This window comes from Gymnoscopelus braueri, assembly GCF_963280865.1.
Source record: "Gymnoscopelus braueri genome assembly, chromosome: 11".
Classification (NCBI taxonomy): domain Eukaryota; kingdom Metazoa; phylum Chordata; class Actinopteri; order Myctophiformes; family Myctophidae; genus Gymnoscopelus; species Gymnoscopelus braueri.
This window is the reverse complement of record NC_137613.1, coordinates 22,146,017-22,169,226: the sequence shown is the minus strand read 5'-3', so window position 1 is coordinate 22,169,226 and position 23,210 is coordinate 22,146,017. Positions and strand designations below refer to the sequence as shown.

The 23,210-nt window shown below is 41.4% G+C and overlaps 2 protein-coding genes across 4 annotated transcripts; one reads left to right on the top strand and one right to left on the bottom strand.

Annotated features, from left to right (window-relative positions):
- Window positions 1-5,922: 5,922 nt before the first annotated feature.
- Window positions 5,923-13,693, top strand: LOC308094778 (uncharacterized protein). 2 transcript variants are annotated; one of them, XM_080441606.1, is made up of 5 exons: window positions 5,923-6,396; window positions 6,436-6,741; window positions 11,263-11,317; window positions 11,680-11,791; window positions 13,161-13,693. In XM_080441606.1, the coding sequence occupies exons 2-5, from the start codon at window positions 6,445-6,447 to the stop codon at window positions 13,303-13,305; spliced, it is 609 nt and encodes a 202-aa protein (XP_080297732.1). In that variant the 5' UTR covers window positions 5,923-6,396; window positions 6,436-6,444; the 3' UTR covers window positions 13,306-13,693. The 2 variants fall into 2 exon arrangements, with proteins under 2 accessions (XP_080297732.1, XP_080297731.1); XM_080441605.1 differs by having other exon boundaries at window positions 5,931-6,741.
- Window positions 13,694-13,833: 140 nt separating this feature from the next.
- Window positions 13,834-22,135, bottom strand: LOC308094776 (cytosolic phospholipase A2 gamma-like). 2 transcript variants are annotated; one of them, XM_080441602.1, is made up of 14 exons: window positions 22,085-22,135; window positions 21,841-21,936; window positions 21,597-21,696; window positions 21,098-21,240; window positions 20,789-20,990; window positions 20,432-20,540; window positions 20,026-20,166; window positions 19,711-19,776; window positions 19,106-19,231; window positions 17,054-17,200; window positions 16,794-16,898; window positions 16,377-16,531; window positions 15,227-15,395; window positions 13,834-14,878 (listed from the first exon to the last, which is right to left on the bottom strand). In XM_080441602.1, exons 2-14 carry the CDS (start codon window positions 21,852-21,854, stop codon window positions 14,691-14,693), a joined length of 1,665 nt encoding a protein of 554 aa, XP_080297728.1. In that variant the 5' UTR covers window positions 21,855-21,936; window positions 22,085-22,135; the 3' UTR covers window positions 13,834-14,690. The 2 variants fall into 2 exon arrangements, with proteins under 2 accessions (XP_080297728.1, XP_080297729.1); XM_080441603.1 differs by having other exon boundaries at window positions 21,841-21,915; window positions 22,085-22,122.
- Window positions 22,136-23,210: the final 1,075 nt, after the last annotated feature.

The window sequence follows — 23,210 nt, the reverse complement described above, 5'->3', positions numbered from 1 at the left end:
TCCCACTTCAGTGACCTGTGAGTTGACACGCCGGTTCATGTTCTGAGCTTCCACCTTAAAGGATGGGTGGTTCCCATCCACATGGCAGTTCATGGCCATGGTATAGGTACAGTTGCCCATGAAGTTGTAATAGTGACCATCAAAGGTGCGGTAGTGGGGATCACCCATGACCCAGCAGGTGCCTGTGGTGGAAGGCACGGTAGCTGGACCAGCTGCACTGGATCCTGAAAATATGCGTTTGTCTAGGTTAAGTTTATACGTTTTATTGCAAATTACCTTAAAGTAATGTTGAACTTTGGTAGAACCTTTGGTTGTATAGCTACCTGGGCATGACATAGCCAAGTCAAAAAATTGTCAATCATCTTTAACCTGTCTGTTGCTTCTGTGCTTTGTGAGTGACATGTTTAGCACATCAACAAACACAAATAAAGTTATAATATGTTTTTAAAATAAATAATGTTTATTCCTCTTGAACTTTGTAAGTTGCTCTGGATAAGAGCATTTGCTAAATACCTCGCTGTAATTTTAAATTGTCCTTCCAGGTTGTTGATTTAGAGCACATAAGCAACAGATGAAGATGATCAACAATATTTGGACTTATATCATGCTGAGGTAGCTATACAATCCAAGTTTCTACAGTAAATGTTCAACAACTTCATCGTCACTTTAATGAGTTATAAGACAAAAAATGACCATAATGTTTTACACTTACCACTCAGGAGCAGAACCGCAACAATGATCCCAAGCATCCCCATGGCTGACAATGGATAGCTAGCTCCTAATAGGACAAAAACATGAAAATGTGAACAGGAGTAATTATTTTTTACAGTGTTTGGTAGGTAAATGAAACAGTGAAGAAATTCAACTCAGAGTCAGGAAGCTGTTAAATTTTGTAATCATTTATGTATCTGAACATCTAAGTTATCCTTACCTGAGCTGGACAACAGGCGTGCAGGGATTCTGGAGACCAACACTTAAATTCTACTGAGTCTTTACCGAAGAACCAATCGGCTTCTTGCTGGCAATGAATGACGTTTCACAGAAGCTGGTAAACACCAGCACGGGGCACAGTTACTGTAAGTCTTTAATGATAAGTGACTGTGATAGAGCGCATGGAATTCATCAAATCAAATTATCCTTTGTCATAAGAGCTAATAAGTTAATCATTTGAATTTCCATCTCAGTGACATTATCAGAAGGACATTTAATGTGTCTACTTATGAATAGAGGGAAATTATGAAAATGAAAAGAATAGCGTGATTTAAAGCTTCACTGATGGAATTGTTTTCAATTTGTTACTAAATACATTTCTTCCTACAGTGACTTCAGCTTATTGGATTTCCAACAATAAAGCATTACAAAAACATTCTGCCACAAAATACAATTCTGTTAAGGGTGAAAGTTCCCTTTAACACTTAATGAACTATAATAGCAGTAATTTGGATCAGATTAACTTGTTCACTGGAGCTGAATAAGGATAAAAATGTAAAAATGATTCAGCAGGCTGTGCTGACAGTGGTAGTTATAGATTTTAATATTTGATAAATATTGGGGGTCTAGTGTAATAGATTAATTTTTTTATGTCACAGAGCCTACAGTTGCAACTTGCAAATGACTCCCCTAGCCTGCCTATGATCTATAGCTTTGCTTCTACTGAGTGTGACAGAAGCCTAATGGGATTTTTGCCAAAAGCTTGTGCTTCAACTCTGGTGCCACTCTGATAAAATATGCAACAGCTTTGATTAACGAGTTTGCATTTATTCTTACTGCAAAGCCACCACCCACAAAAATAATAAATAGGTGTGGGTGTCTTTCAATGCAGAATGATTAAAGAGCCTCTGCTATCTCATTGCAATCAATCACTTTACAAAAGTACAAAAGTATAAAAGTACAAAGCCGTGTCTGCTGGATAATGTACTCATTGTGATTGGTGCCTGGACTGAAGATATGAAATCTATCTGATAGGTTCTATTTAATGAGAATTCACCGCAATGTAATGGCAGAGAGATGTCAGTGTGCTCATGTTGAGTTATTGTATTGTGTCTGGTGATTCATATTATTAAGCCACAATGATTTCACAATTCTGTTGCACCAACTTTCCTGTGCCCAACTTCTCTATAATAATAGAATAAGCTTGTTTGAACCTCTGACTTCAGTTGAGTTCTATGGCAGCAACTGGTTAAACAGACCAGTATCCTAAAGGTCACAGATTTGATCCCTGCAACAATGTGTCCATTGATGGCCATGTGTCCTGTCAACAAGATATTGAACCCATGGCAGCTCAGAGGTCACCCATTGTGATTCACCCAGGGTAAGAGCATCACCTAAATGCCTCAAAAGTAAAATGGGAGAGACGAGAGGCAGACATGTACGGTATGTGGCCTGCACATGCACCAGTCCAACGGTCCTACCCTGAACAGGTCCCTTCAACATCACATCACAAGGGTCTACTTGGAAAATGCAAATGATAAACTATGTGTGTATGTACGGCTGCTGGGAAGTTAACCAATTTGGTTTACAGCAAATATGAAATAAGCAAAATAGGCAGAACAGATAGACAAACAAGAAAAAGTGCTCCTGATTGGCTACAAATGGCTTCCAAAGTTTGCATGAGTGCTCCATTTTGAACAAAATGCCTCAAATCATGAAGACAGCGTGCGATTTCCGTGAAATGTTGCACGCACATTCCCAATAGGCCAAGAAAGAAATGCCACCTGATTATTTTTAAACAGCCTCATGGTGGCGCTGTAACAGGCCAATTCGTGTTTTTACCTTTTTGTTCAGGATTTAGAAGACATTTGTAGAATCTCATGTCTTAATGGGTTTAACAGGTGTCATAAAATGCCTTGTAGCCATACATGAATTACAGATTAAACTAATTTATTATTAATTTCACTCCCCCTCCCTCAGTCCCTCCCCCACTGGCCACCCATCAATGATAGCGACTATAGCGAGTTAACACTAACAGACATTACTGATTGCTGGTTTGTAACATTAGCAGATTACTGCATGCATGGCCATAGAAGAGTAGTTTTCTTGTAGCATTCATTAGCTTACGCCACTTATATCTGGATCGACTTACCTGTTTTTCTGCACCTTCTTCAAACATCGACTGAAGTTGAAAGTAGTTGCAATTCCATTGGTGATTCTAGCACTGCATGCCTTGCATACTGCGATTCTTGTATGGTTGCATTCCACCTCGTAATCTTTAAAACCAAAAATATCATTACTGGGGTCAACGGGCCGGCAGCGACGGGCCGGCAGGAGTAAACGCACATGTGTGTGTTGTCTGTTTGGTGACATACTACAACACGTGAAGCACAGGCGCAGATACATTGGCGCAGAATCGTTGTTTTATACCTGAAACAATACATTAGTCCTTCCTCTGGGACCAGCTTATTGGTTTGTCTGGTCTGTGTCTGGTTCCAACTCCTCTTCTAATAGACCATATTCACACAGCGGCCATTTTGCTATTAAGTTAATGAAATGCCACACCGTTTCTTCACTGTAAAATGCCAACATGGCCGCCATGTGAATATGGTCTATAGGCCTCCTCCGGCTCTGAGGCGTTTGTATCTCGGGCGCCATTTTGGAGGAGGCAAGCTTGCTGATTACTGGCCAATCACAGCGTGTCTTTTCCGGGACTTGGCCAAATCTAGTTGTATAAAAATATAACGGGATATTTTTTTAAATAAAGACGCGCTGTGATTGGCCAGTAGTCAGGAAGCTTGCCTTCTCCAAAATGGCGGCCGCGATACAGGTCGCTCCAATGAACTGCAGAGGCCAATGAGAGGTATCTACTGTAGGTTTCTATATCTATGTATGGGCCACTCAAACTGCTAGTCCATCCTATCCGATTAGCCACAGGTTGTTTTCATTAGCACTAATTGCAATGTCAAATTGCAATGAAATGACAACAAAAGATTGAATAGACAATTTAATAACTTGATCAACATTCTGTTTTGTTTTAACATGCATCTGCTGTTATGTCAACATCATAGATCAAATGTGTTCTTTTTTTTTTTTTCAATCAATGTTGAGAGATATTCTGTTGTTCTGCGGCACAGCTAAAATGTGTTCTTGGCATCAGGCTAGCAGATTGCAAACAAAATCAAATAAAACTAGCCTCTATTTAGCTAATTCCTGGACCATTACACTCTCAGAGGTAAATTAACACTATTTCATTTACAGTATTTGGCTTTCATCTGATTTTCCATTTTATAATAACATTCTTAATGTAGGAGTAGACCTATTTCTGTTATATGTAAAATAGTGACTATTGGTATAATGAGATGAGATATACTTTATTAATCCCAAAGGGAAATTGAGGCGTTAAAGCGGCATAATGTGATAAAAATACATAATCTACAAGACAAACAAAATCAGACACAGATGGACATACAGTAATCACACAAGAACAGGGCCGGCACAGAACCATATGCATTAAGGGAGGGTTGTACCGCTCCGTTTTCATCTGTGGGAGAGTGAGCCTCTGGCTGTAGGTGCTCACCCTCCTCTGCAGCTCACCATAGAGTGGATGGGAGGGGTTAACCAGGATGGAGTTGAGTTTCTCCCTACTCATGCTCTCTCCGACTGACTATGATCAGGTATTTCAGGTATAGCCAGGTTGGGTGGTGCAAACGTCACCAGGATGTATTCTCTGTCTTAATGAATTGAATACACAGGACCACAATGGAAACAAGCCCCTAGGGCTTTTTGTGTTACCCTTTTAACAATCATTGCAAACTGTACCTCTGTACAAATTTCAAACTGTTAATAAAGTATTCAATCAATCAAAAAAAGGATGCATTCCCCTGACAGAAAGGTACATCGAACCATGCCAAAATGGTTTTAATGGGTGCTTTGGTGACTGTATGCAAATCTACACTCAGAGACACACACATGTTAAACAGTTAAAAGGTCTTTATGTCACAACGGAATTGCTGTTAAATATAGAATTTAATACATTTTGCTTTGCAGAATGAAATGCTTTTGAAACATGATAGTCTACCCTTGACAAGAACCAAGAGAGAAATGTGATGACTTCCTGGGACCCAAACTAATAAAATAGCATTGAGAGCTTGTAGATGTGCTATTTTCACTACTTCTTTCAATGAAAATTTTTAATGGCATTTTCTTTATTTTCTTAACATTTCTGAAATACTTTTGAATTTTTTTTTGTGTGTGTGTATGTAGGAAGCGAAAAGAAAGGGGAAATTTACTCGCGACCCATAACAATGGGTCCGTGACCCAAAAATGGGTCCAGAACTCCGGGGTTGGGAAACACTGCCCTATAGAACATTGGCATTGGTTGGTTTGGGGCAGTAAAGACATGTCCCTACAAAAGGGACAATTGAATTGTTCCTAGCAATTGAGGCCTCAAAAAACTTTTGTCATGATGTCTCTCAAAAACAAGAATGGATCAAAACCCAGTATATGGCTGGACATTGTATGGGCAATGTTCAATGCTCTTTAACTGAGGTTGGTAATAGTTGACCTGTAATAGTTGACTCCCTACCTTTTACTGAGATAGGTAGTAAGTAGCCTTGGGAACCAGCCATGTGGCCGATATCTCCTGTTTCCTTAGTGTGAGTACCGGTACACCCCCTGGACATGATACTAGCAAATGTTTTAGGGAATTACCCCAATCCAACCCTTGATACAGGGTGTCAAGCAAGGAGGCATTTGGTATCATTTTTATAGTCTTTGTTATGACTCTGCCAGAGATTGAACCACCTGCCTCAGGGTGCACTCTAACGACAAGGCCACTGAGCTGGTAAAGCATTTTTAATAACTACTTTTAATCGTATTCAGACATAATGCTCTTGTAATGTAAAGCATTTTGAATTGCCTTGTTGTTGAAAGGTGCTATACAAAACAAGGTGCCTTGAACTGGTATTTGAAGCCAAGCCATAATTTAATGGCTAAATGGAACTTACCTAACACATAAGTTGCTCAGACCAGTTAAACGTGTTATAGGCTACAAAGAACAACATCACCACCCCTTTGAAATGAAAGAGGGAGGGGGGAAAAAAAGCTGGCAGAAGGTGAATCGGATCACAAACTTCAGGCTGTTCTCTGTGAGTCATTTCACTCAAGCCCCTCATCCATAAAGAGGAAGAAACACGGGACAAGGTTGTAAAGAGTGCAATAGCAGGACTAAGGCTAGTAAAATTATAAGATAGGAGAGGCTCGTCATGGCATAATGATACACAAGAGAATAATGGTGTTACTGTAGGTGAGCATGAAGATTTGAAGAACCAACGTCTGCAGTGATCGTGGGAAATAAGAGAGAGCAGTGAATGATTTGACAACGATCCACAGCAGCGGAGAGAGAAGAGAAAACCTGCAATAGTTGACTTAAATACAAGACTGTCTACAGAGGGAGTCTGAACTGTACTGACGGACAAGGGTGGTCACCTATTGTACACACAGACAGTATCGATGAAACTGGTCATGTTGATCAGCGGCCTGGCCGCCCTGCTTTGCATGGGACTCATTGTGATTATCTTCGGCCAGCAAAGAGTGCTTATCATGATGTCACCAGGGCTCCAGGAACTGGGCCATAAGATCGAGAAACTTGATGCTACGCTGGAGGACAGGAAATTCCTGCATCACTTGTTGCAGCAGCAGTTGGATAACCAGAAAAAAGTAGTGAAGGACCAGGATGCCGACGTGTACACTAGAACCGTAGAGAGAGATCAGAAGAAAAATGAGAACGATGCCTGTCAAGTGGAGAAGGTGAGAATATGTATTTATGTTCACGGGTGCAGAACACATTACCAAACAATAGACCACATTTAATTTAATTTCAGTAGAAATGGGTGGGAATGTGTAAAAAGACGTGTAAAATATGTTCCTTTTATTTAGCACTGAATGTTAGTCTCGAGTAGCCAGACAACTATTCCACAATCTCTGAATGCTATATAGAGTCTGGAACTACAACTCCCGAAATCCGAGAGAGGAAGCTGGCACTTCCGTTCACGAAAATATATTTTAAAATATCTTTACATTTTATTATTTTATTTCCATTTCTGCTAAGCAGCAAGCTAAATATACTTAGATGATTTGTATTTATATTAGGATAAATTTGCGCGACTGTAAAGACGAAACGGAAGTGGGGGGGAGGCTTCATATCCGGTTTATATTCTAATCATGATCAGAGCTTCCGAGTCCCAGACTGTATGACCGGAAACATTTGAAAATTGTTGGAGGCAACAGTCTGGCCACGCGAGACTAACTGAATGTTAACCTCGGACAGGATGTTGAGTGTTTATGGGCCAAACATAATAAGCCGGGGCAGATTTTTACCCATGCAGCAAATGTGAATTGAACAAGTTTCATTTGGTTCATGGTCACTGGAAATGTTGTGTTGACCATGAACCCAGGACATTAAATAACCCAACATTGCTCTAATAATATTCCTATTTGTGTTGTTGGAGACCATGTTTTCGCCCCTGTCCATCCGTCCATCCGTGTGTGTTTGTGTGGGTCTGTGAAGTGTGAACAGCTCATCTCCGGCACTTTTGGACCGATTGGCGTGAAACTTAGTATGCACACCTCCTGCAGTAGGCCACAAATTGTTCAAATCGGCCTCATGGTGGCGCAATAACAGGCCGCTTCATGTTTCGGCCTATAACTCTTGAACGCAACTCCAATTTGCTGTGACTACCTTCCAAATGTTGGGGTTACCAACCCCGCCTGGCGGAGACCTGCGCTCAGAGGAGTGCACTTTTCTGTTGTTTTTGGTCCATCTGATGATCTGCATATGGGAGAAACACTTTATGAATGGCAACAATAAATACAGATTTAATTCCAGATCAACTGTTCACAGATCAGCCCGCCACTCTTCAGATGAGGGCCACTTATATCTTAAGGTTACTAATGTAACCCTGGTTTTGCAAATCATGAGCGACTTCACTCACATTTGGTAAACAGCCCCTGGCGCTCGTGAGAAGTAATTTCAAAGAAAGGCAATTCTCTGATTGGCTGGCGTTGAAGTCAATCAACTTGGCCACGTTGACGCCACCTCCCCCTGTAGACCGGTGGCAACGCCTCAGCCCTCATTCTGAACAACACACTTCCTGCTCGTGAGAGCAAGGAAGGCATTTCGTGAGTGACGTAAAATCCCCTCAGAAGTTAGGCTGCTTGCCAGCCACGGAGGTCCCAGAATCCTCCCAGAATCCAGAGTCCCACTATGATGAATTGTGCCAATAAAAAACACAATCCCCTCCAACACCCAAAGGTGAGCAATAGTTGACAGAAGGCCGACTTGCTTTCCGTTCACACTAAGAACAGAGTGTGCCAACAAAGGTACAGTCATGTCCAGTCTGTAAAAGCGAGCAAAAGTCAGAGGCGAAGCACAACTTGAAAAGGGCCCATGACGTCGCCACTCCCCTAGTGGAATTTGCCTGGAGTCCTGCAGGTGGGTCCCGGCCCAAGGCGGTGTACGCTAGGGCTTTCACCAACTAGTCGACTAGTCGACTAGTATAACCACTAGTCGACTCTGTTGGTACTAGTCGAATAGTTAAAAAAAAAAAAAAAAAAGAACATTTTTTTTTTTTTTTTTTTTTTTTAATGCCATAGTAATGGCCCGTCTTACTATTATTATTATCCTCCTGACTTAATTTTTTATCAAAAGGGGGTCAAAAGTATGCCCAATAAAAGCCTATTATTGGGCAATGGGGATCCTTGGAGACGCTGCTGTGGTGCTGTGCTGCTGTGCCAGAAGCGCTTCCCTTAAAACGCCATAAAAATAAGGGCAGGAGGATAATAATAATAGTAATATAGTAGTAGGATGGCATTAAAACAATGCCCCCCCTAAAAAAAAAAAAAAAAAAAAAAACCTTTTTTTTTTTTTTTTAATGCTAATTTCGACTAGTCGACTAGTCGACTACTAATTGGTCAAAACAGTCGACTCACACAAATCATTAGTTGTGAATGCCCTAGTGTACGCTATCGCAATAGTCTCCACAATCCAATGGGAGATGCTGGAACAGACCTACTGTACCCCTGTGAGGTAATGCAGTTGAGTCTCCTTGTACATACAAGGCCAAAAAGCCTCCAGCTCAGCCGGTACACATTCCATGAGTGCATTCTTAGGTGTGAAAGCCGGATTAGGCTTAAGCGCCACTTACTAAAGTCCTCGGCAAACCTCATGTACTCCGAGTGCACCAAGAGTTCCTGCCGTCACGCACATCTTTAGAGTCAGCATCTTCAAGTTCACCCCTAAGGGCTCAAAAGGAAGCTTAGAAAAGGCTTCCAGCACCAAAGGCAAATCCCATGAAGGAACCAAAGCCTTGGTCACTAGGTGAAGGCGTCTAACTCCCTTCATGAATCAGTGCACCAATTGACCTCCCACTGTGGTGTCACCCAGGGCAACGCGGTAGAACGAAATAGCCACCACTTCAAGTGTCTGGGTCGGGGGAGCTGCCAGCATGGAGATGTCTGACAAGCTGGTACTTGATAAGTAGAGAGGTGGTGTTAAGTGCTATCATAGCCAAAGTGGAGCAGGAGGAAGGCAGGGAAGACCGATTCGGTGAACGCCAGAAACTTCTTGCCCAGGTGGCTGCATCTTCAAGTGAAGGCATATTGAGCTGTGAACCCACCAAAAAAGTGTTCTGTTCTCACCAAACCTGGCCACAGCAGGAGTCTGGTCAATGCATTTCAATGAGAATGCATCCGGAAAAACTTCACGTGCGTGAGTGGAGCGTCCATGCGCGGCCAGTGAGAATGGCTACATTCATTAACATGGAGCAGAAAGAATCAGCGTCCGTGAGCTTATGCTTGCTGGTGGGTTCCTAGCATCAGCGGGGAGGTGGAATACGGCTTTGCCCGGCCTGTCCAAGCATCACTGGGACAAGAGGAGGATAGGCAAGGTCTTCTTTGTCACCTGTGATGCTTAGTCCATAATAGGCAGAGACAGGCAGGTCAGCCTGCCTGTCTGTTAATGCTGGTGGGCCACAGAACGTTCAGTTCCACTGCTGCATGCTGATAAAGCTACACTGGGTTGTAGAATATAGATTCTGGGGGTGCTTTTCTTCTCCCTGATGTACCTGGGCAGCAGCTACGGGAGGCTGCAATGGTGAGTTGTCATACTTCATCAGAGAGATCGAGGAGCTCAGAAATCGGAAACCTCCACAACACCCATCTCCTTGTCTTCATCATCAGCCAGCCAGCCTGGTAGGTATCAGCTGGCTGGCTGACCGATAGAGGAAGGCTTTCTCCAATGTCCAAGTTCACCTCTGGGACGTCCATTGGCAATGGAATCTGCTGCATTTATCCCCCAGCCTAGCACAGTGTTTGCAGACTTTGTCCTTACCTCATGTTGATAAACTTGCTGCAATCTGGGCACTCCCTCGGTGGGGGCTACTTGGGATTCACCGGAGGAGTGAGTTGGTGAAATGTACATTCACCAACGAGCATAATCAGTGGCTGTTATGTAACACGAGCGGCAGTTCCGCTCGCGCTGCGTCACAGAAGCAGGGCATGGTTATACAGACACACTCCGAGGCGCCAAGTTACAGCGATCCGGTGGGAAAGGCCTGTTCACCGATAGGAGTGGCAGTAGCCTACCAGGCTAAAGCTAGGCCACAGGCAAGTAGGTTAACGATACCTTGTCAGGCTAAGGCTAACAAAATGGCGATCTGCGGCAGCAGTAGCCTCCCAGGCTAAGGCTAGGCTAACAGACCTGTAGGTTAGTGATAGCTATCAGGCTAAGGCTAACAACACAGAAGGAAGTACCAGTTCTTCCTTACCGTATAAGTACACACAAAGTGTCGAAGACAATCAAGCGTTGTAAAAACGATGCTTCTCACACTTCCAGAAGCTAGGCCTCAGCTAGGCCACTGACGGCAGAAAGCCAGTCTGGGGATCGGAGGCTCTACTTTTACACACGAGCAGCTCAGAAGTGTGTAAAGAATAAGGGCTAGGGAGAAGACGTCAACGTGCTCAAGTCAATTGACTTCGACGTCAGCCAATCAGAGAATTGACCGGAGCTTTGGAATGACTTCTCACAATCACCAGGGGGCGCTGTTGTGACGTCATGATTCGATGAAACAAACATGTTATGGCGGCATCTTGTTTTGGACCTTGTGAACAATCCTATATACTAAAACATGATCTCTCACCCCGTCTGATAAAATGAATAAAAGTAAACTGAAGGCTAGTTATTAGGCCTACCACTATTCATAGTTCACTACTACAGCACATAGATCTACAGCATATTTACTTGTTTTCTGTTCCTCCTCCTCCCTGTGTTAGACGAAGAAGAATGAAGAGTTAGCAGCTGTAGTGAAGGACAACACTGACACTGAAGGTACGTGTGTAACCATTATAGTGTGACTGCTTAGCACCAGTGCCCTCATGTGGTGAACAAATCTCTCTCACACACACACACACACACACACACACACACACACACACACACACACACACACACACACACACACACACACACACACACACACACACACACACACACACACACACACACACACACACACACACACACACGCACACAGAGTCACACAGAGTCACACACACACACACAGAGTCACACAGAGTCACACACACACAGGAGGGACCCCGATTTATTTGCTCAACTCGAACCGCACTTTGATGTCTTTCTCTCCATTGCTATGTTTTGTGTGTGTCTGTCTCTCTCTCTTTCTCAAATAGCTACAGAGAAGACAGAGAGAGAAGCATGGATAGCAGAGTTCCAAACACTGACAAAGCTGCACGAAGAACCCAGTAAAGTGTGTGACTTTGTGAAAGATGGGACAGTCGCAGAGTAAGTCACAACAGGTTATTGTCTTTGCCAGGCCTAAAGGCATGGCAAGAGAGTATGTTTTGTCCGTCCGTCGGTGTGTCCGTGTGTCCTTCTGTCTGTGGACAGCTAATCTCCGGCACTGTTGGCTTGATCGCAGCAAAACTGTGCACACACACTCCCTGGATGCCAGAGCAGAACCTCTGCCCTAAATGTTTCACATGGGCCTGTTATAGTGCCACCAGGAGGCCGCTTTTTGCTAAACACATTTATTGACAGTTCTCCTACAGATTTTGTCCAAACATCACGCAAATCGGTACACGGTATCTCATCTATAGTCATTAAACCAAACGGATCTTTCAGACTTTTCATATTCCATCCTGATTGGCTAAGAATGGCTTTCAAAGTTTGCAGGACTGCTCCGTTTTGAACAAAAGGCCTCAAATCATGAACACAGCATGCACATTTTCACTAGGCCAAGGATGCCATTTGAATGATTTTTTTTAATCAGCATCATGATGGCGCTATAACAGGTCGATTTGTGTTTTACCTATAACTGCACCGATCTGTGTAAAACTTTGTATGTGCACTCCCTAGAGGCCAAGGAAAAACCTTTGACCTGCATTTTTCACATCTGCCTTTTATAGCGCCACCAGGAGGCCAACTTATGTAAAACACATGTTTGGATATTACTCCTTCAGATTTTATCCAAATTTCACGCAAATCAGTACAGATGACCTCTATAGTCATGTGATCAAGACGAATCTGTTAGATTTATCATATTCCATCCTGATTGGCTTAGATTGACACATTTGCAGGAGTGGCCCGTTTTTAACAAAATGCCACACATCATGAACGCAGTGTTCGATTCGATTGCGGTGAAACTTTGCTCGCACATTTGCACTACGTTGAGGAAAAAATGCCGCCCTTTCAACATTGCCCTATTATAGTGCCACTAGCAGGCAGATTTTTGAAAAACGTTTTTTATATTACATCACGCAAATCGGTACATATTATCTCTTTAGTCAAGTGATCAAAACCGATCCGTCCGATTTTTCACATTCCAGCCTGATTGGCGAATTCCGAACATTGCTGGCCCACTAACCTACCTGGCCTGGTGGAGACTTAGCTCCGAGGAGCACGTTTTTTTATTTTATAAATGTTTTTTTAATAATAATAATACAAATTATAATAGAAATTATTATTATTATTATTATTATTATAACACACACACACCCACACCCCCACACCCACACACACACACACACACACACACACACACACACACACACACACACACACACACACACACACACACACAGACAGACATATGGGAATGAGACTCCCCAGTTGCCAAACCAGGACATGATTTGTATTTATTTTAATTTTTTAGGAAATGTCCTGCCAAAAAACCTCCACCTGCTGTAGAGAAAGAAGCTCCACCTGCTGCTCCACCTGCTGCAGAGAAAGAAGCTCCACCTGCTGCTCCACCTGCTGCAGAGAAAGAAGCTCCACCTGCTGCAGAGAAACAAGCCTAGGAATGCCGGCATCAGCCGAACCCTGGATACTGCCAGCCAACAGCGAATGTAAAACTATGGTCTAACTCTAACCTGTTTCCTGCTGAACTTGAATTCTCCACGGATACAATTAGCTGAATTTACACTAATTGGCTGCACTGACTGCATTCCAGAGCCCTGCATCTGTTATAAAATATACGTATCCAGTTTGTCTACTACTACTTGATGGGCCATTTTGGGCCCATCATGGCCATTCGCAATTTAGTTTATACTCTATTTAATGTGTTTTTTTTAATTGTAATCGTTTGATTGATCATTTGAGATTTTGTTAAAATTCTTGATAACTTCATAACTTTTTGTTTATTTATTATTGTCACATTTGGGAGTAATAAATACATTATCAAAGCATTCAATTTGGTAGGTCTATCAATTATGATAAATGTCCTACGTTTCAGTATGTCTGAGTGAATGTGATGGCCACATGTGATGGCCACACCAGCAGCCACACAAAGTTGTTAAAACATGGTGGACACTTGTCTCTTTGTTTATTAATTTAGTTTATGTTTATTTTCAGCACATTAAGTTATATTTTGTCAAAACCAAGTTGTTTTATCAGGAGTTATTTAATTTGTATTTAAGTTTATTTTGTTTTGTTGAGTTTGAGTTATCAGTTCAGAGGAGTGATGAAGTTTCGATGAAATAACCAACTGCTTCACAGGTGCTTATATGGAGCTGATTAGTAATTGGACTGCACCATGTCCCCTGTGCAAATGGGGAGGGGCAGGGGTTTATTATGAGTTTAAATGTATTACTACAATTGTGAAGAAATGCATTTCGGTATTTCAGTTGTATGTAATTTATTTATTTAATATGAGTTAGGGTTGTAGTGGATTATGTTGTAGCTATTTGTAGTCTGTTTAAATGTTATTCTTTGTCTTCCCCTTTGTGTTAAGAGTGGTCTGATCACCCACTATATATGTTCCCCTCATGTGTCACTTTGGTTAGCTCAGTTTTGATGTAAGTTCAGTACTGTTGTACCTCTTTTGTTTTGGGGCTAGAATTAATGCTGTGTCTTTTTGGGGGGAACATAAAAGACAAAATTCATTTAAAGAAAACTACACAAGGCTCCTGGTGACTCTCTTGCCGACCAACTCTGGTCCCTTACAGTGAATAATGAATAATGTACGTTGATTAAAAGAGGACTTAATCCATATTAGAGGAAACACTTTGTTAAATGTATTTGCAGAAACAAAGAAGAAACATTTTATAAGTCTTTGATAAAACAAACAAAGAAACAAACAAATGTGAGCTTATTAGACCACAAAACAAAACACTGACACCATTGACCAGGATTCAGTCTAGAATAGACTAGAAAGCTTTGTCTCCTTTAGGAGACATGACCAATGCTATTCAGAAGAGTATAGGTTAACTGACACACGTTTCTCTCTGATGACAGATTCAATCTGCTCCAACAGGTTCTTCTTGTTGTGTGAGACGTTCTCTGCAGCCTTCACCATCAATTCACTGATCATCTCTGGGCTGTAAGGACCTTGGAATGTGTGATATTTCTTTCGCCAAAGGTCCAGTTTTGTGCCTGGTAACACACAAATGTAGCAATTGAAGTCTAATTTATACTTTAGCCTAATTTATATGCTTTATAGTATGGAAAAAAAATCTTTCTTTCGGTTACAGTACCAATGAGAAATAGCCTTGAATCGTTCAATTGAGGCGACTGGAGGACTGTTAGACCAGAATTTGTTTAGTAAAGAAAGTAAAATATACTTCGAAGAATTCCTTTTTTAAGACAGACAATAGACAGCAGAGCACAGACAGTTGGAAAAAAGGTTCCTGAGACTTCTGAGAGGATTTGTTCATAAGCCAGAGAGGGTGCATTTGTTTTCAGAGATAGGGGCATGCAAGCCATTTGCGCCACAAAACATACCACAGTTCTGAAAGTTGAACAAAGGCATATGGATCACAGTGGGGCCTTTCCCAGCAGGGTTCTTGAACACATAGAAATCATTTGGAGTATTAATGTCGTCACTGCTGGTCTGAACAGCCGGGAAGAGGATGCTCTGTTTCTTGCACTTGACTTCTGCCTCTGACACCGTCTGTGTGAATGAAAGGAATGCTGATGATGACACGTGGCATAGTAAACAGCTTCGAATGGTTGGTTCAGATTTGTATCTCCTTTCATCAGGATTAACTTTTTCATAACTTGTATACATTTGTAAAACAAAATAGTGTGTTTCAACCAGGTTTGAAAATCACAAAATGGAACTCTCCAATTAAACAAAGGATAGATGGATGGACAACATGCAGTCAGACAACTGGCACTTTTATAGCCAAGGAAGAGGAGGGAGAGAGAGGACATTACTATAACACAGTTCATGTGTCAGATTTGGACCATGATACACAGATAACCCACTGAGCCACAAGAACAGTACCATTACACACATTTTGAAATAAAGATAATGTAAAGCCTATATCCACTCCAACTTTAACAATTCACAAAGACCTACAGACATCCTTAGCATGAAGTTTTCAGATGTCATCGCAGTGTTAAAGACGGGGTGCTGTGATTTTCAGTGATTTTACCCCCCCTAAAACATAATCATCAGGTATTATGGCTATACTAGGAGGAAGATTTTTTTCAAAAAAGTGTACAGAAATTGTTAAAATTATGTTTTATGTGCACACGCCTCCAGTTCATTAAGTATACCTGGTTCTCACCTTAGCACCTCCTCCACCACCTAGCACCACCCACCTGTCCTAGTCCCTCCTCCTCCTCATGCCCACACCTGTTGTGTTATGATAATGAGGGGGAGGGTATATTTTTACTATGTCACTAAAGGGCTGTTTTTCTATTGACACGTTTGACCCTCAAGGTTTCAGCCTCCAGGTAGAAACTCAAAATAGTCAGAGGAGACATAAAACACCATAAAAACACCACCAGGGGGCTTAATGAAGTTCTATCAACCTCATAGACACATGAAAAACAGAAAAAGTGCAAAACCATGGCACCACCTCTTTAAAAGTATACATGAATATTAATGAAATGAATTCTATTGGTTTAAGAGGGTGTATTGTACCTTCATAGGGTCACCTTCACTGAAGTCAAGGGAGATGATGATATCTATTTTTCTCTCAGACCTCAGGGCACTAAAGTATGGAGAGTTCAGAAGCAAACCAGCATCCTCAAAGTGTCGTGTAGAATCTTTCGGAATGCTCTGGTCAACATCCACATCTAAGAGAAACAGAAACAGTAAGGGTTATTTCATTTTCTGCAGCTACATGTACCCGCTCCAGGCGCTCCTGCTCTAGTCTTCAATTTCATCCGGGTATTTTCATTCCTGTCCCGCCTCTATGAATAAAGCAAACCTAATATCCTCTCCAATTTCAGCGATTTTTAAAATAAATAAATACATTGAAGAAATGGTGTCTGTTTTGCAAATTTCGGGTGAGACACCCAAGTTTCTGCATATACTGTATGTGAACATGACAATTACCTGTCATGCTGTGCAGGAAATTATAATTTGTTCCCCAAATCCACTGTTCCTTCATCATCGCCTCCATGACTTTCTCAATGGCCTTCACAAAAGCCTTCAAGTGTTCTGTAAAGAACAAATGCCATTAACAGCGTTGGGAAGGTGATGCATGTACTAAGATGAATTAATTCAGAATCATTCATACTGAGATTGTGTCCCAAAAGACCATTTGATTGACTATGTTGTGAACAGTATAGCAGGCAGAGTAAAGTGGTTACTACCATTTGCCGGTTCCTCAAACCATTGGAAGAAGGAATGGCAAACATTTAATGCGTGTTGCAGGGCAAGTTGCATTCTCAGCTTTGGCCCTGAATTGAGCCAATGGCTTTCACTGATCACCATCTCTTCCCCCTGTATATTCTTCTTTCCTGTGAAATGACGTAATACACAGGCTTACTCTCAGTTGAAGAAGGGCAATAGACTGTCCACACTGTGCAAGCATCAAATAGTGAACAGGTGTCAGATCCATAGAGATCAAGACAATCTGTGATGACAGAAGGATCATGTAAACTAGAAGTGCCAGTACAATAACAGTAGGAAGACAAACTAGAAAAAGTGCTCCTCGGACCACAGGTCTCCGCCAGGTCAGGTAGGTTATTGTGGCCTCCTGGTGGCGCTATAATGGCCAATGTGAAAAGGGTGCCATTTGTTCTTAGGCCTTGCACGCAATCGGACACTGCATTCATGATTTGAGGCATTTTGTTCAAAAAAATTGTTTTGCTAAATTAGACCTGCTTGTGGCGCTATAACAGGCCAATGTTAAAATTTGCTCCTCAACATAGTGTGAATGTGCGTGCAAAGTTTGACCGCAATCGGATGCTGCGTTCATGATTTGCAGCATTTTGTTCAAAACAAGCCACTACTTCAAACTTTAGATGTCAATCTTTGCGTGAAATTTGGATACAATCGGAAGGAGTAATATAAAAACAATTGTTTTACATAAGTCGGCCTCCTGGTGGCGCTATAAAAGGCAGATGTGAAAAATGCAGGGCAAGGGTTTTTTCTTTGACCTCTAGGGAGTGCGCTTACAAAGTTTTACACCGATCGGTGCAGTTATAGGTAAAAACACGAATCGGCCGGTTATACCATGAGGCTGATTTGAAAATTTCAAGTGGCATTTCTTCCTCGGCATAATGGAAATACGCGTGCAAAATTTCAAGGAAATTGCATGCTGTGTTCATGATTTGAGGTATTTTGTTCAAAACGGAGCACTCCTGCAAACTTTGGAAGCCATTTTAGTCAATCAGGATGGAATATGAAAAATCTTAAAGACTCGTTTTGTTTAATGATTATAGAGATACTGTGTACCGATTTGCGGGATTTTTGGACAAAATCTGTAGGAGTACTGTCAAAAAATATGTTTTGCACAAATCGGCCTCCTGGTGGCACTATAAAAGGCCCATGTGAAAAGAGGTTCTGCAGAGGCATCCAGGGAGTGTGTGTGCACAGTTTCGCTGGAGCAAGCCAACGGTGCCGGAGATTAGCTGTCCACAGACAGAATGAGGGACACACGGACGGACGGACGGACGGACGGACGGATGGACGGACGGACGGACGGACGGACGGACAGGGGGCAAAACATACTCTCTCGCCATGCCTTTCGGCCTGGCGGAGACAATAACACAAGCTATTGGAAGAGATGTAGAAAGAAAAAGTAAATGGGTGCAATATGATTAAGGTGAATGAATAAAGGGGGTGTAAGTAATCTTTCTTTGTTCAAATAAGTGTCAAGTGTCTATATTCTGATAGTAATCATTTCTATAGAGTGCTCATTCAGTAACAAGGGTCTGCCTGTCTCTCCAGCTTTTTAGTAAAGAGAAAACACATTTCAGGTTGCGATATCAATTGTATACAATCAGGAGAGAGAACTCATACAGGCTACAGGATGAACAAGTGAAATTGGAAGCAAGGAAACACAAAAATAAGAGAAACTGGACAACATTGGAACTGGGCTACTATAAAATTGAAGCTGCTGAATGATATGTGTGATTCTCTCTCCTGGTTGGATAAAATTGGTATCCCTTCCCGACCCTGTAAATGTATTTTCTGTTTACTAAAGAGCTGGATAGATTGGGAGACCCCTGTTACTGAACAAACACTCTGTATAGCAAGGATTTCTGTTGGACATCTGTTTAACACCGATCTAACCTTGCTACTTGTTACGTTTTTTTGGTTTTTTTTCCCCCTCTCCCTCCAATTGACCCCTAAAGTGCCACTTGGCAGAGCCCTGGGGGCCACAGACCCCACTTCGAAATCCTGTGGCCTACTCTTACCTTCCAGCAGGTCATTCAAGGAATGTGCCATAGGGATCCAGTCTCTGTCACTTGACACGTGGAGATGCAGATTCATCACATGATGTAGAACACACACTCCGCCTTGTTCCCTCATGTCCGTCGTGTCTACAATGACATGAACACCATTATTGTCATGTTGTCCTGTAAACCATTTCAGAAACATGGGAGGCAATATAAATAGAGAAGAGGTGATCGGAATTATTGATGGCCTGTGGTGGATATTGTTAACTGATTTTGCATATAGGCTTCACTGAGATCTCACTGCCTCAAGTCAGTTATATTGTTATAATAACCTGCTTCAATTAACCTTGCATAGCTTGGGGTTATGATGTTACAGCTTTGAATTATGTGTATATATATTTTTTTATATAATATGTATATTGTTGTGGGTGTTAAAATGTATTATATGTTTGTTAATTTTAGAGCCTGGAGTAAAAGAAAATATTAGCCCACACAGAGTTCTTGTCCAAATATTCATCCATTTTGGAAGAAAATATTACCAATATCTCACTTAGCTTTAAAAGTCTCTCAACTTGTATACATTTTGTTCTGTCAGTAATTTCACGCAAGTAGATCTGACATACGTTGAAGGCAATCGAGTAGTTCCTTCAGTATCACTTCCCTGTCTGCCAGGGCGCTGCCGCACAGTCCTGTCACACAATGATAACTACGTTAGAAAACCACATTATCGTAAAGCATTTTTGTACATTAAATATTGTGCACAACAGGCTACTAAAAGCCAAGTGATCAGATTGGTCAGAGTAGCAACGGTGCCATTAATTAAATCCCAAATAGTTTAGCCGCAGAACAATCGGTCTTCCTCCTTTTTCTCCCATTTATATTTATATTTATAAAAACAATAACGTCCAGAATATCATAGGTCATAGAGGTTGCTTTACCTTGAATGTATGCCATGTCCAGTTCTGGTTGCTTCTTAATTAGTGTATGCTTACTGAACTGGCAACCAAAGCTGGAGGTCTCCACAAAAGCACCAGCTAATGAGTATCCAGCTTCATGAGGGCTTAGCTCAAAGAAGGAATCTGTTTAACAAATGCAATGATGAAAATGATCTGGTCTTGGAGTTGTTTTAAGTTGACATTTTTAATCTTCCATGAACTAGTCGATATATCAGGCAAGTGTGCCATTATGTAACCATTACTAGGCTACTACTTGTTTCATGTACTGATACGTTGATGAGACGTGCATTTTACATTTACAAATACATTGCATTCTAAATTAATCTCTGTCTCTCGCATCATGCACATGCACGCACGCACGCATATACCAAAGTATGCACATTAGTACCTTTTGTTGTTAACTTTTCATATTTGCTGTCTTGGTCAATGACATTGAAAAGAGGATAAGGGTTGTTGCTGAGTCCATGTTGATAGCTGGAGAGGATTTGCTCATCTATCTGCGGAGAAACATGCGTCCTTTTATTATTTTATTATTTTTATAATGTTTTTGTGCCAAGCAACTTGGAAAAAAGATGCCTCAAACAGTAAGGACTGTGACATGTGGTGGTTCACAATGCAGACAAACTTGTAACATCAGAAACTGTAATCCACTGCATGCCTTCCCTCTATTTCCTGTCTCTCTGCTTGATGAGGCAGAACTATAAACAAATCTCTATTCAGCTTGAAAACATACGATTGTGCTTACTCTCTTTACAACGTCAGGCAGGACCAGAGCAGCCCAGACATCTGTCAAAGAGAAATGATCCTTTTGGTGGAAATATTTCTTCAGCTGATCTACTTTCTCGGCTTTGCTGACACTGCCATTGGCAAGCCTTGCAAACACTTTCTTTTTCACTTGCTCAGTGTTGGTAGACCAGTTTGGTTCTTCATAAAGAGCAGCCATGCACCTATATGGAGAAAGGTGGAAAATGTACATGTATATCTTTCTTTCTATCTTTCTTTTTTTATGTGCAGCTGACTCTATACACAGTAAAATATATAGACATTGTCTTACCATGTGGAGCCTGACACTCCACTGAGGTATAGCACCCCATCCAGAAGGTCTTCTTTTGCCATCTGGCAGAGTGAGCCCAGAAGCCCCACCATGGCCCTCTCACCCCCACCAGAGCCCAGCACTGCGATGTGGGGGACCTCATCCTGAAAAACATTCCCATTCATTCACAACATTATAGCCAACCAATAACCACTTTAACCCTGGCAAACCTATTTTGGGCATGAAATTATAGACAAAAAAAATATCAAAAATAGATAGACAGACAGACAGACAGACAGACAGACAGACAGAAAGACAGACAGACAGACAGACAGACAGACAGACAGACAGACAGACAGACAGACAGACAGACAGACAGACAGACAGACAGACAGACAGACAGACAGACAGACAGACAGACAGACAGACAGACAGACAGACAGACAGACAGACAGACAGACAGACAGACAGACAGACAGATAGATAGATAGATAGATAGATAGATATAGATAACACTCACCATGCTGCATGGAATATTGTTCCTGTCCAAACATTTGAGGACGGTGTGCTTTCTGCCAATGATACACTTTTTCTCTCCATCACTGAGACTGTGTCCAATCCTTATTTGTTCATTATTTAGAAAGCAAAAGGATAAAGCGGATTAGAACAATTTGACCTGTAACAAAAGAAGTGTATGGATGATTTACTGTGCAGTAAGTCATATAAGTTGTGTTAATCCACCAGAATGAAAACTAAAAATACACCTGATCTGTGCCATCTGGAAGAATGAAGAAAATTCAAACAGCAGATCCTCAATACACAGCTCGAGGGGAGTGCACCTCTCAACAGAACACTCAATGCTAAAAGAGAAGGATTCTTATTCATTGTCTTAATTTATGTTTCATGGTTTTCAGTCTATTTGATGAAGGATATATGTATCATTTGTACATTATTATAATAATAATATTTGTTGCACTGACTGACGTATCCAGTTGATTCTGTACCTACCTTTTGCCAAATGGATATTTGACAAAGATGTCTTCTTCTGTGACTGCTAATGGTGTTATAGAGCATATATACTGAAGGCTAACTTTCAAATTTGCCAAAGGGGAGGGGAAAATCCTAAACCAAAATGAGGAAGTCACCTTGGAAGAAGAGGAAATAATATGGCATATACTTGCGTTCTTTGACTTGAACCACTTAAACCCTATATACTTCAGTTGACCAATGTCCCCCAGGGGTACTTTTCCCTCTACACCAAATCTCTTCAGCAAGAATAGCCGATCTACAAGCTGACAATTGCTCACAACGGAACGCATTGTATATGCCTTTACTCCATTACATCTCAGAGGCAAATACTATACTTTTACTCCATTACAATTACTTGAAAACTCTATTTACTAGTACATTTTGATTATTATTACAAACATACATTAACCACTTCAGCCCTATACAGGTATATACTTCGGCTATTTGAAAATTGCCGATGTGCAAGCTCACAACGCGACGCATCACAACGCATTGTGAGCTTGTAGATCTGCTATTTTCAAAAGATTCTTATGCATTTTGAATACTTCAAATGGGACATTTCTGCATAACGAGTACTTTTACTTTTAGTACACATTAAGTACATTTTGATTCCAATACTTTTGTACTTTTAAGTACATTTTTATTTATTTATTACAAAGTAAAATAATATCTGTGACCCAGCACACTGAGTTAAAAGGTTTAAAATATCAGTGGGAGCCAAGCCCATCTGAGCTTTATTTAAATATTATTTTTATTCAAATCAGTCACAAGATTTTAAAATCAGTTGTACCAATGCAACAATACAATAATCAGTTGAACGTGCTCTCATTCTTTAACCTATTGTAACTTGTAATGATAACTACTCTATTATTAACTATTATCAACTGGTACAGAAACATTCCTCTGTGGTGGCAGTGATGTGACAATGACGCATCTCTCTCTCTCTCTCTCTCTCTCTCTCTCACACACACACACACACACACACACACACACACACACACACACACACACACACACACACACACACACACACACACACACACACACACACACACACACACACACACACGCTCCTCTTTCTGTCTTCTCCATGCATGGATGTGGT